This window comes from Perca flavescens, chromosome 20 (assembly GCF_004354835.1).
Source record: "Perca flavescens isolate YP-PL-M2 chromosome 20, PFLA_1.0, whole genome shotgun sequence".
Taxonomy (NCBI): Eukaryota; Metazoa; Chordata; class Actinopteri; order Perciformes; family Percidae; genus Perca; species Perca flavescens.
Window position 1 is genome coordinate 26704526 of NC_041350.1, and position 19740 is coordinate 26724265.

General features: G+C 41.1%; 1 protein-coding gene across 1 annotated transcript; it reads right to left on the reverse strand.

Annotated features, from left to right (window-relative positions):
* Positions 1-374: 374 nt before the first annotated feature.
* LOC114546419 (probable G-protein coupled receptor 151) lies at positions 375-1505 on the reverse strand. The gene has a single exon (XM_028565171.1). It carries the CDS (start codon positions 1503-1505, stop codon positions 375-377), a length of 1131 nt encoding a protein of 376 aa, XP_028420972.1.
* Positions 1506-19740: the final 18235 nt, after the last annotated feature.

The window sequence follows — 19740 nt, forward strand, 5'->3', positions numbered from 1 at the left end:
ACAAAAACAGAGCAGTCCTCATATTTGAGAATGTTTTAATATCCATGGTTTGCATCACACGTACACAATCACAGTGTGTCCTGGCTATTTACACTGGCTTCATGTTTGTACAAACCTTCTCTAATAAAGGTGTTCTACTTGACAGTGCAGCAATACTGCAGGCGAGAACAGATACTCAAAATAGATAAAAACATGTGTTACATCAAACGTGAGAGTGTATATTTCACATCTAATCAAGCTCACGACAGCAAACAGCCGTTCGACGAGGGTCTGCACTGTGGGTCAACACACTAGAAACCAGCTGAGAACAAGTTGCACTCTTCTGCACAAAAAAAAGAAGCAAAAAAAAAAGAGACACTTTCACATGTGATTCACTACAACATTTTCTCCTCTCTCTCCCACGGAACCGGATCCTGCGCCTCCTCGACGTGCGTATTCCTGCGCCCTGTCCAAAAGTGCTCCACATCTGGAAAGGTCTTCTCCCTCTCCTGTGAAACCGCGTTGGGGACTGCGTTGGCACCCACTTCTGCTCCGTTCCCCTCCGTTTGGGGGCACTTGTTGCTGTGGGGGTGCTTTGAGCCTCTGCAGGTCGCGGAGAACCAGATGGTCATCAGTCCTTGGCGCACGTCGTCGTACATTGTCATCAAGATCACCGGAGAGAGGGAGCTGCATGCGTAAAGGAGGACTTGCGCAAAGATGATTAAACCAACGGGAGGTTTGTTGTACCCGAGCCTGATCCAGGTGAAAGTCCCCCACTCCGGCAGCAGCATGAGCCCAAGGGCGCCGCTAAGACACAGTAACACCAGGGTAACCTTGCTCTGATGCTGCGGGCTGGGTGCGTGGTTCACCGCGGCGTGCAGCGCTTTGGTGTTGTAGGCAAGGGTGAAGATGACCGGCACCACAAAGGTCGCAGTTGGATAAATCTTGTAGAACAACCTCATGAAGACAGACGCACACACTGGCATTTCAGAGACGCAAATAGTGTCGCGGCCACGGGGCACTAAAGAAGCGAAAATCATCTGGGGAATGGGAAACATCATCGACACAATCCAAATGGACGCCAGAGCTCCTTGGATCCACGTCGGGCAGTACAGGTGCCCAGCGGCGCTGGGGACCAGCGTGTGTTTGGCTCTGGTGGTGACAGCAAGGATTAAAGTTTTTGCAACCACGCACGAATGCTGGAACCAGTCCGTGGTGCTGCAGACAAAACTCCCTAGGGTCCAGGTCTGCTTGTAGTAGGTGACGGCGCGCACGGGCGCGCACAGCAGCAGGATCGCCAAGTCCGTGGAAGCCAGAGAGGCGAGGAGCGCTTTCACCTCAGAGCCCTTTCCGTTTCTAAAGTCACGGAGGAAAATCAGCAAAACGAGCAAATTCCCAACTGCTCCGGACACGCAGATCCCGATGAGGATGACCGGCAGGGCTGTCCTGGTGTCCTCCCCCTGGAGAAGTTGGACTCCGCCAACGAAATCAAAAAAAGAGACATTGGCTGGTCGATCAATATCCATCTCCTCCTCTAAGACTTTAAGTGGAAGAAAAAATCGCAGTCAACAAACGAAACTAAATGTTGTTGTTTTTCTTTTGAGTTCCACTTCTCTCCGCAGATTTAAACGTCCCGGAGGGGAATGAAGGCGGAGGAGCTGTCCAGGGCGCCGCGGTGCTGAAACGTTGCTGACGGGGTCGTGATCGCATCAGCAAGTGGGTGAGCAGGCTGGCAGGTAGGCTATTTCAAGCGCAGCCATTTAGCATCGCCAACCACTCGCGTCATTTTTATCAGTGTGGCTCCAGGCTGCAGCCAGCCCAAATGTGAGCGCAGCGTGACGTGACTTATATTCATCCAGAACCTCTGTGGGATCACGGCTGGTGTGGCGCGTCAGTGTAAAATGAAAACAGGCAACAAGAGCTCTGACTTATGCTGGCATAACTGACAAATACATGGCAGCCCTATGAACCGTTTGAATTAACAATCATCAATCATGCTGCAAAACACTGAAAAATCTCAAAGGAATACTAGGCCTACTACCAAATGTCTTCTTAATATATGACACTACCAACATTTCTTTTAAATCGCTAAACAATGGCTCCAGTGTCTCTAACTTTGCAAACTGACAGAAATGTCCTTTAAAAAACGATCTCAAGTTCAGTAAAGACAAAGCATTGATCCCCTTAACCAACCATTTTAGGGCATAAGAATAATAAGAACATTAAGAATAATACCAGCATTTAGGGCTACACTTGGACCACTGAGGATCCAATTCTGTATTTGTGGACCTTTAATTTACTTATTAGTCCATTTATAAAACATTTAAAGTTACTTTTGGAAGAAGAAAAAACATTTGCAATAAAATCATTTTTTCTCAATCCAATGAACTCAAGAGTTTTTGCTGTTACAGCTTGACTTGGTCTGGTATGACCAACAGCTAATGGTAGCTCTTTTAATTACCCTACACACTTGCGGCTTCAGCAAGTGACAGGCTTCCCTTAAAGGAACCGACTTATTGTGAATTTAGCTTATTGACCGTAACCCCCAGAGTTAGACATGTCGATACATACCCTTCTCATCTCCGTGCGTGCTGTAACGCTGTCTGACGGTTCCAGCATTAGCTTAGCCTAGCATAGATCCTGCAGGTAACTGGTTCCAACTAGCCTACTGCTCCAAATTGTGACAAAAGTAACAAAATAACGCCAACATGTTCCTATTTACATGTTGTGATTTGAGTCACAGCATGTACAAAAAACAATGTAACATGAGACACAGCCATCTTCTAACAGTAAACAAACCGGGAACTATATTCTCAGACAGGCTTGCTGCGAGCATATCACTCCGCCCAAGTACTATATTCTTCCACCTGAGAATATAGTTCCCGGTTTGTTTACGGTTAGAAGACGGCTGTGTCTCATGTTACGTTGTTTTTTGTACAAGCTGTGACTCTATAAATCACAACATGTAAATAGGAACATGTTGGCGTTATTTTGTCACTTATTTGGAGCAGTAGGATTGCTGGAACCATTCACCTGATGTTCTGTGCTGGCCTGATGCCGCTGGAGCCGTCAGACAGCATTACAGCACGCACGGAGATGAGAAGGGTATGTATCGACTTGTCTAACTCTGGGGGTTACGGTCAATAAGCTAAATTCACAATAAGTCGCCGTGTTCCTTTAAGTTATTGTTTAGTTTAATGACTTAATTAAGACTTAATTGCATCAAGAAGATTTGTTGGTATCACTTTCCAATAACGCACCCTTTATACAACTAATGGATCATTGATAAGTCTGTTACTACTGCGTTATAGCTCAGTTAAAAGCCATTATTAACCTTAATTTATTTAGGGAAGGTTCACTGAGAGGCAACCTCTCTTTTGCATGAACGCCCTGATCACTTTAACCATAAGGCCACGACTGGCTATAATAAGAACAACGTTTGAGTCGACACTATAGATCAATAAATCAGCATGGCTGATACATCGGCTGATATTGGCTTACTGCAGATTTATCAGTAAAATAAATGTTTGAGGCTATTTAATAACAGTATCTCCATTACAGTAGGAATTGTGTCCAGCAGAGAGCACTGACAAGTTCCGTTTTTAAATGTGAAATGATCTGGTTAGACACAGTTCTTTAATAAACCAAATGTAAGGGATCCTTAAAAATCTCTCATTAAAAATGTCAGTTTATCCATTTTCCATGCATCTCTCTCTTTATACCTTTCTGTAACACTGTATTTGTTGTTTTGACCCTTGTGTAGTTTGTCTCACAGAATGGAAAAATTATTACTATTTTTATTTATTTATTATTTTTTTTCAGTATGCATTTATACTGCAATAATGATACTTTTGTCACCAGTACTTTTGTTTTGTTTTGATGTGTATACATGGGTACATGCCTTGAAATGGTATAGTGACATAATGGTTATATTCTGTCTTTGTAACCAGATGCATTGTTATTCTGTTGTATTTAAGCTGCCCAGGGAAAAGATGTTTTGGGGGTGAGGCGGGAGGGGGGGGACATATAAAAAAATATGTCAGTTTATCTTTATATGTAATTTTATTATGTAAAAAATATGAATATGATATATTGTTATTAGATTTTAAAACTCTTAAATACCGATATCAGTATCTGTTTCTGACATCCAGTATTGGTCAGACTCCATTGGCATGTTGTGGGAAATCCTCTTCCAACATGATGATTGTTTTGTCTTTTCAGACCTCAACTGTTTAACTGCCTAACCTTCTGAAAAACAGCTGTGGACATGTGTGTGTGTCTCAACAACATTTAAACATCAACTGCAGATTTGGCAGCTTATTAGAAAGTGAGAAACTAGTGAGGATTTATTGATGGAATACCAACATTTATAAGTGCTTTATTACCAAACAGAAAGTCGGGCTCGAGCTTTTTTCCTCACAATATACTGATTCTGAAACCTCAACTGGGGATATCTGCTGATACAGATTTGATAAACGTTCAATTCCAAATGTATGTTTCTGTATGTACCTCATTAGAATAAATCAAGAAAATAAATCATTATCATGTAAAGTAATTTGAGGGGCTGTTGTGGCACTGAAAACTGAGTTAGATGCCTGCTATGACCTATATTGTAACTGATAATGAAAAATGTAATTATGATATTGACAAAGAAACTGTAGTAATGTGGATAACACCACCTTATGGCCAATGCCCAAAAGTCAATATTGGTGTCCCAAATTAATAATTTATGAACATTTGTTTTTCCTGTTTTACTAGAGGTTTTTACTGATTCAAATATTTATGGTTGAAATGAAATGGCATTTCAGACTCATTATCAGTCTAATACAGTGACCCTAATGCATAAGTGCATGAAGCAGACTGCACCACGGAGTGAGGTGTGTTTACTTGACTTCTGGATGATGAAGGGGAGGGTGATAGTTGGCGGGGTGGGGGGTTATTTGGAGAGGTGAGGGTGCCCACTCAAATGCTGTCACCTCCTCTAAGAGGGCTGGTTGCTAGGATACCAGAGCCACCATCACAGTATGGGGTTAGGAAGATGTGAGGCGCCATGAAGTAGTGCGAAAAATGGATGGATAGAGAGGCTTTAAAGTGAGCTTCAGCTGTAATGAATGACTAGTTACGGCGGTGTGATTGCAGAAGGGGAAAAGGCGCTGGTGGTGTTTAGAGATATGATATACTAGCACGAGCTATACTACCCTTGCGGCTTTCTGTAATCAAGGATAATTGATGTTATGGACTGTGCAAGCTCCAAGTGATTTCACTTCTGGAAAACTATGAGTGTAGCACAAATGTAGCACTCAAATCTGCATTTCTTTAAGCAGAGATGCACTTAGAATGTCCGGTGGGTCCCCACATATCAAGAACTGCAACATATTTCTAGATGAATCATTACTAATAATAACAACAACCTCATTTGTATAGCACTTTCATGCAGAGATACCGCCTCGCTAAACAAATGTGAGATGCAAGTTTTGATAACAATATCATAAAACATTAAAAACAAACAAATTGAAACTTGTGCTCAATGGTGGCTATAGCAAAAAGGTCAGGGAATCAGTAGGATTTAGTAGGATTCAAGTATGTTTGTCAGGATCCTTCTGTGACTGACTGCCTTTGTGCCACTCTTGTAGACTTTTTAGTCTACCTATACCATATATACAGTATGTACATATATATATATATATATATATATATATATATATATATATATATATATATATATATATATATGAATGAATGAATGAAACAAATCACTATACATTAAAAAATTTAGTCCTCCATTTGAGGTGAATACATTAGTTGAAAAAGATCTTGTCCTCATGAGGTTTTATCACTCTGGTAACTATGGTTGCTATTGTCCGTTAAAGGTGCATCCACACGTTGTAATTTTCTGTTATTGGAGAAAATAAGTCAGTTTTTAAATGGCAGCAGTCTCATCTTGAAAAAAAGAGTTTCTCAGTGGGGTCTTGAAAGGATAAAAGACTTCTTTCTTAATCATGTGTGCGCCTCCGTGTAGTTTCTGGTACTTAGATTACAATTGTGGGGCATTTTCTTAGGAAACAGCCCAGAGCAACTGAGATACAATAGCAAAAGCCCACGAGATATGTTTTCTTTTCATCTCTGTATCCACCACTCACACAGCCGAGACTGAATCAGTATTGTGTGAGAGTTGGAGCCCTCACATCCCCCCCGAGGCTTTTTCAAAGCCAGAGAAGGACAAAATAACAGAAAAAGAAAGTGATAAAAAGGAGGGGAGGACATGAAAAACAGAGCTGGGTAAGAGTCTAAATGAACTCCAGCAATGTTCCATTTGGAGATTTCCAGACTAGAAACAAAGATGAAGTACCTTTTCGACCACAGGGATGTCTGCCAAGCAGACCTTGCCACATTAAATTTCCGTCCCGAATCCCTTGATGCAGAAAAGCTTTTACAGTATCAAAGAAAACAAATGCAGGTTTTTGTCATTAGCGTCATTCAGAGACATCAAAGGTAAAGGGGTCTTCCCAAGTAACCACAGACATAAAACAAATGTTGTTATTGCCCAGAAGTGGAGAAGCGATTAGCAATTTGATGTTGATGATGTTGCGACCCTTTTTTACATAAAAATTGTCCGCTTTCAAGTTCTCCCCCATCATCAAACGGAACTCAAGATGAAGAGTGATGGCTGCTGACATCAAGATGCTCCAAGCGGTGGGGAAGAATGACAGTTACCACGACAACCTGTGGCCCGGAAACCACTTGACTTGCAGAGCTACTTGTGACTGCCTTCGAGTTTCGGAAAGCATGATGAAATTTATAATTTGTATCAGTTTTTATTTCCCTGCCCGTGTGAATACGCCTGTGTTAGATTTGTGATGAGCTGCAGGACACATCGTTATCTTCATCATTGTTTTGTTCGTTAGTTTCAGGCATCATGGAAAGAGATAAATGACTCCCTTTAGCAAATGGGCAGACACCCGCCTGCACAATCGCAAATAATTAATGTCAGGCTTTTTTTTTTATAGTGTGTTGGGAGGGGGAGGGGATTTTCTTTTTTTAATCAAAAAAGCCAAGACATATACAACTTGAAACATGGTATTAGCAGATACTGTAAAGAGTATGGGTTTAGTGGATATTATTCCCATCGCTTGTTTTTTAATAATTCATTTTTTCTTTTTTTTTTATGCAGATAAATCTCCCCATTATGCTGCTACCCGCTGCGCCTGCCTGCTGTTTGCTATCTTGACTGATCATGGCATGATAGCTTAATAAGTGTCACATTAAGTTAAGCAGGTTTTCTTTTAAACCAAAGTGATGCACAACAACAAAAACCAGTGGTGAAAGCTAACTAAGTACATTTACTCAACAACAATTCTGAAGTACTTGTGTCATGCTGACCTTTTAATTGGGGAAGAGCTTGGGCAGAGGTCTTTTTGGCCCTTTGTTGAAGAAACATGTGCAGTAGTGTGACAAAAGAAACACCACCCAACACCCAGGCCACGTTCAGCCCCGAAAACAACGTAGCAACGCATTTATTTAAGCTGAAATGAGGGATGCGTTGAACACACTGTTGTGTGCATGAATGCTACATACACATCTCTGCTTATTATGTATCACCTGTGACAAAGCCACCAAACGATAGGAAACATACCTCAAAGCCTGTTGCACACCGTTCAGTCCAAGACGTTCCACATCCGGGATTGCTCCGTTGCCACTGGAAATTCCGCCGGATGACCCTCATTTCGACCCAACGCCGTTACCTTCCGCTTTCATTGTGTTAGCGTTCTAAACTCTGGTGGATGTGTGAGGACTATGGTTAACTGCTCCTCAGATCTCTGCAGGGTAAATCCAGACAGCTAGCTAGACTATCTGTCCAATCTGAGTTTTCTGTTGCACGACTAAAACTACTTTTGAACGTACACATGTTCCACCAAACAAGTTCCTTCCCAGAGGCTATTTTGCAGCAGCACCATGGTTTTGTCTGGAGATTAGCGCCGCCCATGGCGATTGTGATTTGTTTAAAGAAATGCCAATCAACCAGAGCACGTTTTTCTCCCAGGCATGCTGTGTGGACTAGCCAGACCCTCCTCCACAGCGCTGTGCCGGAAGGTCTGGGGTACATTCAATCTCAAAACAGTGTGCACTGTTTTGCTACAGTTTCCTGGTTGAACGACAAGTTTCCTCGGAATGGTGTGAAACGGTGTGCAACGGCACTGAGATATGTTTTCTCTCGTTTGGTGGGTGTGTCTCTGGTTTATTGGCTGTGTCACAGGTGATACCCAATCAGCAGAGACGAGTCTGTAAACTCGTGGTAATAAAAAGGCAGAGCGCTTACGCACACAACAGGGAGTTCAACGCATCCCCAGTGTCAGTTTATAAAAACGTGTTGCTACGTTTTGTCGGGGCTGAAAGTGGCCCTGGCAAAGTGAGACTACACTCTTAAAGTGCTCATATTATGCTTTTTGGCTTTTCCCCTTTCCTTTATTGTGTTATATATCTTTTTTGTGCATGTTATAGGTTTACAAAGTGAAAAAGCCCAAAGTCCACCCCAAAGGGACTTACCATCTCCAACAGAAAACTCTGTTCACCAACTGCTCCAAACAGCTCTATCCTAGTCCAGCCTTTACTTCAGAGACAAACGTGGTCACTTTGGAACACACGTTATAATGCTCGCCTAGCTGCTAGCGTGGCACTCACTCATACTCTGCTTCTGACTGGCTAGTAGTCCTTACCTAGGTACTGTCAGGGCACTCCCTCATACTCTGCTTCTGACTGGCTAGTAGTCCTTACCTAGGTACTGTCAGGGCACGCCCTCATACTCTGCTTCTGACTGGCTAGTAGTCCTTACCTAGGTACTGTCAGGGCACTCCCTCATACTCTGCTTCTGACTGGCTAGTAGTCCTTACCTAGGTACTGTCAGGGCACGCCCTCATTCTCTGCTTCTGACTGGCTAGTAGTCCTTACCTAGCTACTGCGCATGTGCGACTCCCAACAAAGATGGAACAGAAGTGAGATGCCTCACTCTGTAGCTAAAACAGAGAACTCAACACCAAGGGAGTAAGCCAGCCTCCACAAAGCGTACCTTCTATGGCGCCATTTTGATGCTATCAAGCATCACCTCCCGTTAGCATTCCACTGACTGGCATTCATTTTTGCGTCACTTTGACAGCAAATAACTTTACATCTAAAGCGTTTAAGCGTTATTTTTAAAGAAACACGACAATGTATAAAAGGCTCCATTACCTTGTACCTCACTTTATGGCTCCATAGCAGACGCTTTTGTAAAAATAGGCTAACGATTGTGTCATAACCACGTGACTTACTCTCACAGAGTAGAGGAATTACCATATAGTACAAGAGAAGCTCACAGGCAGTTTGGACTTACGTTAGGCTAGCTGTTTAGGTTTAATTACTTAATGTTAACTAGCATTTTAGTGATCAATAATTAGCCTGTGTCCATGATATCTCCTTACATATACCTACACTCTCCGTCTCTGTAAGATTGCGAATGATTGAGATTTCTCTTGGCACAGCTACCAGAAGACTTCACACTTTCAGACACGTTGCTCACGTCACATTTACATTGTCTCTGTCAGTTGGAGGCTGCGCAGTAACGTTCAGCGCTCACCGGAAAAGTGCTTCTAATATCCTTCACTGGTCTCCGTTGCAAGTCTACGGCGTCACTTTGTCCATTAATTTAACTGTCGATGCTCAACACACAGGGTGTTTTTTGAAAATTAAACCATGTAAACCTATTCTGATGTAACCTCTAAATACAATACTAAGTACTTCCTTCCCCTCAGGGCTGTGTTCTTTCGCCTCTGCTCTTCTCCCTGTACACCAACAACTGCACCTCCAGTTACAAGTCCGTCAAGCTTCTGAAGTTTGCGGACGACACCTCCCTCATCGGACTCATCTCTGATGGAGACGAGTCCGCCTACAGGTGGGAGGCTGACCACCTGGTGAAGTGGTGCAACCAAAACAACCTAGAGCTCAACGCTCTAAAGACAGTGGAGATGGTTGTGGACTTCAGGAAGAACCCAGCCCCACTTGCCCCCATCACCGTCTGTGGCTCCACAATTGACACTGTGGAGTCTTTCCGCTTCCTGGGAACTACCATCTCCCAAGACCTCAAGTGGGAGCTGAACATCAGCTCCCTCGTCAAGAAAGCACAACAGAGGATGTACTTTCTGCGGCAGCTGAAGAAATTCAACCCGCCAAAGACAATGATGGTGCACTTCTACACAGCCATCATCGAGTCCATCCTCACATCCTCCATCACCATCTGGTACGCTGCTGCCACTGCCAAGGACAAGGGCAGACTGCAGCGTGTCATTCGGTCTGCAGAGAAGGTGATTGGCTGCAATCTGCCGCCGCTCCAGGACCTTTACGCCACCAGGACTCTGAAGCGTACTGGAAAGATTGTGGCTGACCCCTCCCACCCCGGACACAAACTCTTTGAGCCACTCCCCTCTGGCAGGAGGCTGAGGTCCATCAGGACCAAAACCTCATGCCACATGAACAGCTGTTTCCCCTCCGCCACTAGCCTTATTAACAAGGCCCGGAAACCACCCTGACTCTCCACCTGGCTCTTCATGCCACTGTTCTCTCTCTGCTGTAATGCTCTTTGCTCTTTATTTATTTATTTTATTTTATTTTATTTTATTTCTATCTTTATTTTTAATTTAATACATACTGTGTACATATACTTATACTTATATTGTTTATACCTATACTTATATTGTTTATTACATTTAGAGAATGTCTGATGTGCACCAACAACACCAAAACAAATTCCTTGTATGTGTTAAAAAACGTACTTGGCAATAATTGGGGATTCTGATTCTGATTCTGATTCTGAACATATCATTTAACCTGGAAACCATGAGATTGAAATCAAATACTACTGGAAGCAACATATGATTTCCAAAATAAAGGCTATGTGCATATCCTACAGTTTTAGGGTGTTAAAATGGCTTTATTTTAGTATGAAGAATACTGAATACTGTGAGGGTTTCAGGCTTCATGTCAACAATGATGACCAATGTGTGACCTGCAGAAATACTAATGAAAGAGTGCCACCATGTGCCAGAGGAGGGAAATACAAAACCTACACCACCGCAGTTATATCAGAGGTTTCTTCTCTCCAATTTTAATATTTGGTATCTTGGAACAATAACAACATGCAGCAGAATAAAAATGCAAAAATAAATAAAATTAATGTTGTTGTTTTTATCCCAAACAACACAGTTTCTTAACATTTTTGTAGGCCTATTATATAATAATAATTATAATAATTGACCATACAAGACTTTCCACTTCCCCATTTTAGTTCGACATACTGCTAGACTACTTTCATTTTTGTATGTGTAACACATTTTATATGTTAAAAAACAGCATTTCTTTTCCTCATGAAAATGTCAGTATCCTGATATCATCAGTAGGTGGCGGCAGATGATTGTTTGTATAAATGATAACAAAAGTAGTGTAGCCTCTCAGCCACTAGATGGAGACTTTGACATATGAGTGAGCTGTCAGAACATTTGACTGTCAGAATCAGAATCAGACTCAGAATCAGATTTATTGGCCAAGTATGCTTACATACACATGGAATTTGACTTTGGTACGTGTTAACTCCCTATACATAGACAAATAGTAATATAGACACATACTGTACAATAGAGACAACAATATACATATAGGCACATATCAACATAATATACAAAAATACAAATATACAATTAAAACATAATATCAAGACAAGTACACATGGAGTGGGATGTAGAGTGCAAAAAGTAATAGTGCAAAGTAGTGTGCAAGATGCATATTGGAATGATAACTATGTAATGTGTAGAGAAGTGGGTGGGTGGCCAAAGTGGGGATGACCCCACTTATCAGTGTTCAGGAGAGTGATGGCAGTGGGAAAGAAGCTGTTCTTGTGTCTGGTTGTTTTTTGTGCCCAGGGATCTGTAGCGCATACCTGTCAGAGGGGAGGGGGTTAAAGAGAGTGTATGCAGGATGGGTGGGGTCTTTGGTGATGTTCCCTGCTCGCTTCCTGGTCCTACCAGTGTACAAGTCCTGGAGGGAGGCCAGGGGGGCACCAATGATTTTTTTCAGCTGATCCGAACTGTGTGTTGTAATCTGCGTGTTTGTCCTGTTTCGTGGCTGCCCCAAAACCAAACGGTGATGGATGTGCAGAGGATGGATTCAAAGGCAGCAGTGCAGAAGATGGCACACTGTCTGTGTGGGGTGAAGTAGACTCCATTTATAAACCAGTTTTACTCTTATATGATGAATTTAAACGAAACCAATATGTGCTGCCGTATACAGCAAAAGTTGCTTATCTAAATCATTCAAATGAAAAACATTCCCAAAAAAGACTGTCAATCCTGATATGTATTTTCTTTTTAATTTGGTGCAAGAATACGCCCCTAAATAATCAGACATTTTCTTTAGCTACACTACTGCTATTCTTTAGCAGGTGTAGGGTTGAAATGAATGGAGAAATGGGTAAACAATGGGATTTTATTTATACTTTATTTATACTTTACTCATTTACTCAGAGCTTTTCCCATACAGATGTGCTGCTGATGAACTTGTAGTCCGAGAAAAGATGAAATAGACTGGACTGTATTTATATAGCACTTTTATCCAATTTGCTTCTCGTACAATTTGCTTCTCACACACACACACACACGCACGCTCGCACACACACACACACACACACACACACACACACACACACACACACACACACACACACACACACACACACACACACATCCTAATCATTGGAAGCAAATTGGGGTTCAGTGTCTTTCTCTGTGTATAACTTCAATCCCTTGTTTGTGGAGTGAGCGCAATACATAACAATCAAATTACACTTCATTTGGGCACAAAAAGACCACCTGATACCCCTTTGAGACCTGAAAAATCTGATATTCAGTCTGTTCCACATGTAAGCGGATTAATAATTAGTTCAGATGTGTCTTTCATGATGTTTTTATGAAATGGTGAAAGAGAAGAGAAGCCTGCAGCACTGGCAGTCTGTGTGTCAAGAAAGACAATATTATAATAACACACACACACACACACACAGACAGACACAAACGTCACACTGTTTAAAGTTAAAGTTTTAATGCAGACAATAATAAAGCAAATGTGTTTTGTTTATGGCCCTGTGCTGTTTTTATTTAATCTAGATGGCTTGTATGTTCCTGCCTTTATGTACACAAGGCCCCGCTAATCTTGTTCTCCATCGGCCCCTGTGCATAATGAAAAGGGGCTTATCATGATGCTGGCCTCGGGGTGACGTCGACTTTCTCCATTTCCGCCGAGAATAAGGTGAACGCCACTTAAACCATGTGACCGGCGGAAATCTCCCAGGACCCATAGGTACCATCGTTGGCTGGAATGGGAACAATAACTCAGAGAGAATAAAATGAAGAGTTCAATTGGGAAGCGATTAAAATGAATAGAAGCTTTGACTAGATAAGACACATGCCATTTCCTCATCTATTTAACATTCATTGAATTGAATAATCCGGTCTTATTATCGTAAATAGTCTGCATATTTACCCTGAATATGCTAATTTATCTTTGCTGCAAGCCCTCTGTGACTTAATAATTTTTCCATCAATGTATGCATATCTCTGGCTTTCTCCTATAGCTATTTCTTAAGAGGAGCGTGAGAGAGAGAGAGAGAGAGAGAGAGAGAGAGAGAGAGAGAGAGAGAGAGAGAGAGAGAGAGAGAGAGAGAGAGAGAGACCTAGAGAAAGAGATGAACACAGTTATATAATGCTCATTGTTTCTGTAACTTTTCTATTAATTTTTTTTTTCTTTTGCACTTTGCCCAGGGCCAACTGAGTTACATTTCAATCAAAAGATTCATTGTAAAGTCATTATCCCAAACTAGGCTCCGATAATTGGCTGTCATTTTGCATTGTGGTGGCACTCTGGCTTTAGGGCAAATGACTGTGGTCTTATCTTTCACTTTTAAGGAAAAATAATGGACAATTTATCATTAATCTTCTCTGGGAAATAATAACAAGTTAAATGTCATTCCCTGTGTTGCACATTACAAAAAAAAGAGTGTTGCTCAGGGCCTGAGCTGATCACTGACTGACCTATCCTCTTCGCTGTGGAGGCAGAGTAGAAATTTAACACAGACAGGCAGGCAAGAGGGGGGATGCAGCTTCCAAAACATGAAGTCCTCTACAACGTGTAAATATACACGGTATAGGAGTTATAGCTGCATGTCTTTTTGTTCCACCTCTCCTGCAGCTCTTACTGTGTGGAAAGTTGTTCTATATTTATGTCAGTCTTTGTGATGAAAGCGAACAGCCACTTACCGGTCCTTGTTTTCTCACTGAATTTCTACACAGTATTAACATGAAATTATGGAGAAATTATGCTTCATGTCCACTATTATTATATAGCTGTATGACAGCAGGGTTTTGGTTGCAGCACCCGAGCCGTTTTGGGCGGCACCAAAGCCAAATGAATGTAAAAGATTTTTCTCAGATCTAATGACTGTAGTTGGACTTCTTTAGCTTTACGTTTTGTCTTTATTCTTTTTAAGAGTTATTCATTTATTATCTGCTCTAGCTTTTCCAACGTTTTAGACACAGATATGGTGATAATAACGGTCTAAAGACAAAACTAAAATGACCAAAAAGATGCACCACACCGTCACACAACTACCAAAGAGACACAAAATTTTAGGCCATTATTTCCACAGGACAGATTAAGAAATGAAAGAGAGAGGAGGAACGACATGCAGCAAAGGGCCGCGGCTGCTGCGTTGAGGAGTTAACCTCTATCTATGTGCGCCCGCTCCACCAACTGAGCTAACCCGGCCACACAGTCAAGTTGAGTTTTATACGTCAAACGAATGAAAAAAGCAAACAAAAAACACCTGGAAATATCCTGTGAGGCTGTACCTTTGCCAGTGGTGCCTTGAGCTAAATGCTAACAGTAACATGCTAACATGCTCCCGATGACAGTGCTAACACGCTGATGTTTAGCTGGTATATTGTTTACCATCTTAGTTTAGCATGTTAGCATGCTAACATTTAGTAATTAGCACTAAACACAAGCTGTGTCATATAGTTTGAAACCAAAGTAGTGGACAGATTGAAATGTTGACGTGATGGTGGCGCTAGATGAGAGGTTTAGGGTTCACCAAAGGGGAACAAATGTCATGGCAATCCATTTAACATGTGTTGAAGTATTTCATTCAAATCCCCAAATGTCAACCCATCATGCATGTAACAGATAACAGAATCATGGTAACAGATAGTTTATGAAATATTTCAGTCTGGATCAAAGTGGCGGATGACAGACTGACACTACCACTGAAATCTAAAATACCTGCATTTTGTCAGCACTAATATGAAGTTTGCAGGATCTGCAGGAAAGTAAACTTTGAGGTACTCGTACTTTACTTGAGTATTTTCATTTTATGCTACTTTACACTTCTACTCCACTACATTTCAGAGGGTTATGTATTTTTTTACTCTACACTACATTGACGTGACACTAGTTACTAGATGAAAAACCTACGATATGCTTATATAATGTGATGCATTACTATACTAATTTATCCAGTATGAAGTATCTAAAGAACTACAACATTAAAATACTCTTACATGTATTTGTTAGTGATAAAAACAGAACAATGTTAATAATGTAATAACACTGAGAAATGGGCCATTCTGCACAATGAGTACTTTTACTTGTGATACTTTACTTACTAACATTTTCAATTTAGGCCTTTTACTTGTAATGGAGTATTTTTAGACTATGATATTCCTACTCTTACTTAAGCTACAAGATACAATGTAAGTTATTGGCTGTTTGTGCCACTGACATGCTCAGATTATTGTTCTAAGTGTCCGACAACATAATGAAAAGGATCCCATTCCCTGCAGAGACCTTTTTATGAAAGAGTAAGATCCTTTTTGTTTGACATGAAACATTCCCAAAATTGCTTCTTTCTAAGGCGACAGAAACAAAATAAAACAACCAAAAGTTGTACGGATCAGAATACTTCTTCCACCACTGATAATGAATGTAGCCGCCGTGTTTTTATGTAAGACTTTCTTCTATTGATAGCAGCAGCAGCAGCAGGCCTCAGTGAGTGGCCCCGGCGCTCCATTCTGAGGGCCTCATCAGTAAACAGTATGAGATAAATGGCAGAGTGAAAGGTTGCCATCAGCAGAGGACGACACTCATTCCCATTCCTTTATGGGATTATAGGCGGCTGTGAGAGGACGAGGCACAATGACTCGTTTGGCATTCAAAGGCAACTGTGGCCCAAAGAGAGGCCTGTTTGAACAGGGATCAATTATCAATCAGTGTATAAGCGAGGACAGAAGATTACCAAAGCTGTACGAGCCGTGTTGACAAATAACCTCGGAGATCCCGTCAATGAATGCACACGGACAAACGCCTTTGGCTTTGACACTGGCCACTGCTGAAATTCAGATTAGAGTCCATCTCATCACACGATTAGCGTGTTTATGTCTGCTCGATCATCTCTGTTGTCATTTCAGCTGCATTAAGCTCCTGCACGGCCAATTATGTCCTTGTAAGCTTTCAGGTTACTTTACACTTTGTCAACAAATCACATTTTTTTGGAAAATGGATGTCTTCACAGACCCGATTTGTACATTTTCTAATAATGTCATAATTGCACGAGCATAAGGAAAACAATCTCACTTAGAAAATATGTACAGCATTAAATGTTGAGGAAATGTGTTTTCATGAACTGGACACACCAAATGAACACATAATTAGCTACAGGCGCAGCTTTACAAAGACCATGAACACGCACTGTGAGGCAGGAATTATAAGCCACCTGGAACTCTTGAAAACTGTCAGATGATAAGAGTGAACACGCTTTAAATGACTGACTTAAGTACTGAAGGATTATTTTGGGCTGCTGTAATTAATCCAAGACTGGTAAGAAAACAAAACCAAAACATTTGCATGAAATTTGTATTCATATGCAGGTTACACAGACACTCTTAGATGTCTATGAATGAAAAAATTTAGCTTTTCATGTCTGTCATAAACTCATGTTTATGACTCAAAATGAACTCAAAATGTATGTTTATCTGTCATATCTTATTGTTTTATCAGGTGGATACACAGAAGTTTCATCCATACAACTACATGTAATGTTAATGTAGACACTGCAGTGTTATAAAACGCAAAACAATTGAAGAAATAGGTTAACTGGCAGCTATAAAAAAAAAAAAGGATATTTGCTGTGTTATTTATGTAAAATGTTCTCTCCTCTATGTCGTCGTATCATGGACGAGAAGTGAGAAATGAAGACGGAGAGAAATGTTCTCAAACAGGAATTTTTGTGGATGGGTCAAATATCTGATGTTGGTTCTACACTGTTATTAACTGTTAAACTAAATAAAGTGAGTTCAAGTGATTTCACTTTTAGGAAATAAAAAAAAGCTTTTCATAAACTTTCTTTTTTTTTTACTTTTTTTTTATTTCCTTTTATCAAGTGCAGTCATACAGTATGTCACAAAAAATATTTTTGATGATACAGTAAGGTGCCATGGGTAAGTCTACAGAAAGAATAACTTTATATAGTTAAGATGAAATATCTTTCATCTTAACCATAATACATGTGAGGTAAGATCTTTATCTCAGCAATACCACCTATATACCTACATATACTACATTTGGTAAATAATAAAGTAATTTTCACATTGCAGATGACCATTGCATTAAAATAAATAGATAAATCAATAAAATAAAATAATAATAACAATAATAGTAAACTCACTTCTCTTTTAATAAAAATGTACTAAAAACAATTCAATAAACCACATGAACTATGAACTCAAAAGATAAAAAAAACACATTAATTAAAGGACATAATGGTATAAAAATCAGATAATAAGAAGAAACTTCAAATGCTTTGACATCACATTGCATAACCCTGTTGTCAATGAATTCTTAATGCTGAAATGTTGATGTTTTAGAGATACAACTGCAGAAAGTGTAGATATATCAAATATAGAGAGATATATCAAAATGATACGTTTGTTGCATCTATGGAATACAGCATCAGATGCAGCCACTCATGAATCTGCAAACAAAACTTCTGTTGTGAAAAAGTGCAACAGATGAGGGTAAATTGGACCAAATGCTGCTGTTTGCTCATGCTAATGTTACAAATAAACGTCTCCACTTCTACGGCGATAAAAGAGAGAGAGATCACAATACTCTGAATGTGTGATAGAAAGGGGGGTGTTGGCATGAATAGCAGCGGTCAGTGTGTCAGTGTGGAGGGCAGGTTGAAGGCTACAGAGGGCCTCAGAGAACAAACAGTCCCTCATAATCCTGACCTTCCCTTTTCTCCTGCACCGAGGAGTTGACCGTGACAGTTAAGAACCGCCGTGACTCCTCTGGCACGTCTGGACGCCCCCTCAAAGTCGAGGGGATGGGACAGAGACAGACGGGCCTGCCCTGAAGGATAATGGGAAATATGCAGGGTAGCACGACGGCGCTTAGGACAAGTGGTTATCAATAAGAAGCAACATACAATGTAAAACAGAGGGCGGCCAATTACTTCATGTCCTATGGTTCTGTGATAAGGCCCGGGAATTTTGGACCGGGGTCCATGATAACCTGTCGGACTGCAGAGACCCCAGGTTCCATACAGCCCAAGATGATTTGTTCTGGGAGATGGATCAATTCTAAGCGGAATAGATAAGCACATAAGAAGCTGGGTCCAGACTATTTTAAGAGGATGGAGGAATGAAGGGGGGCCATCAATCCAGGAGTGGGCTTGTGAGATGGCTACAGTGGCAACGTTTGAAAAAAATGGCATACAAACAGTTTGCCAGATTGGATGTCTACACTAGAAAATGGGGAAAGTACCTGAGCTCTCTGGAGGGCTCCTAAGAAGCTTTGTACTGGGGGAGAGACGTGTATGATGGGCTTATAGTGGTGTAATTTCTACATATGTTTATTTGGTTTGTCTATTTTTCTGCCCTGCAGAGATCACCTGTCAATTAAACAGCGTTGACAGAACTGTGACATCTTGTCCTTCGATTTTTCTCTCGATGAACTTAAAGGCTGCCACTACCCAGCTCATCCTCCATATGTTCTAATTTCTGTTGCTGTGAAGTGAATTACTTACTGCTGACAACAACAATTTGGTGGTAAACCAGGCAGATACTTAACAGCAACAACGCTTTGTGACAACTTGAGTTTGTTTTGTTATGAAAGAGACATTTACTTATATGAAGAGACATTTACGTACATGAAGAGACATTAACGTACATTAAAATGTCATAAATTGTTCCTTACATTTTTGCTAAAATAATTGTTATTCCCTGTATGTGAAGTGTTTCCAGCGATCTGTCTCTTTCTCCAGGCATTTATCTCATGCACACACACACACACTCGTCCTCAGTCCTGAGGAGGGTCACGCTGCTCTTCTGCCCTCCTGCCCTCCTGACCTGCAGGGGGTCAACGAGAGCAGCTTTACAAATCCAGACTTTATAAACACACTGGGACAAGGCCCTCGTGGGAATTAACCCTACCCAGGCAACACCAAACAGTAAATTACAGGGGGCTTACACGATTCCTGCGTTCCCCGGGGACATCAAACAGTGAGCCGGGCTCCGTTAAACTCGCCCTGCTCGCTCCACTTTAGATCTGCTCCTCTCTTTTGTTCCACTGTATTAGTTCAATCCCCTAAAGACTGCAAGGAGGCTGCTCGCTCTCTACATGTTTTCTTTT

Bases quoted from the DNA above. Each gene is read 5' to 3' on its own strand.
- LOC114546419 (XM_028565171.1), bottom strand. From the start codon at position 1,505: ATGGATATTGATCGACCAGCCAATGTCTCTTTTTTTGATTTCGTTGGC.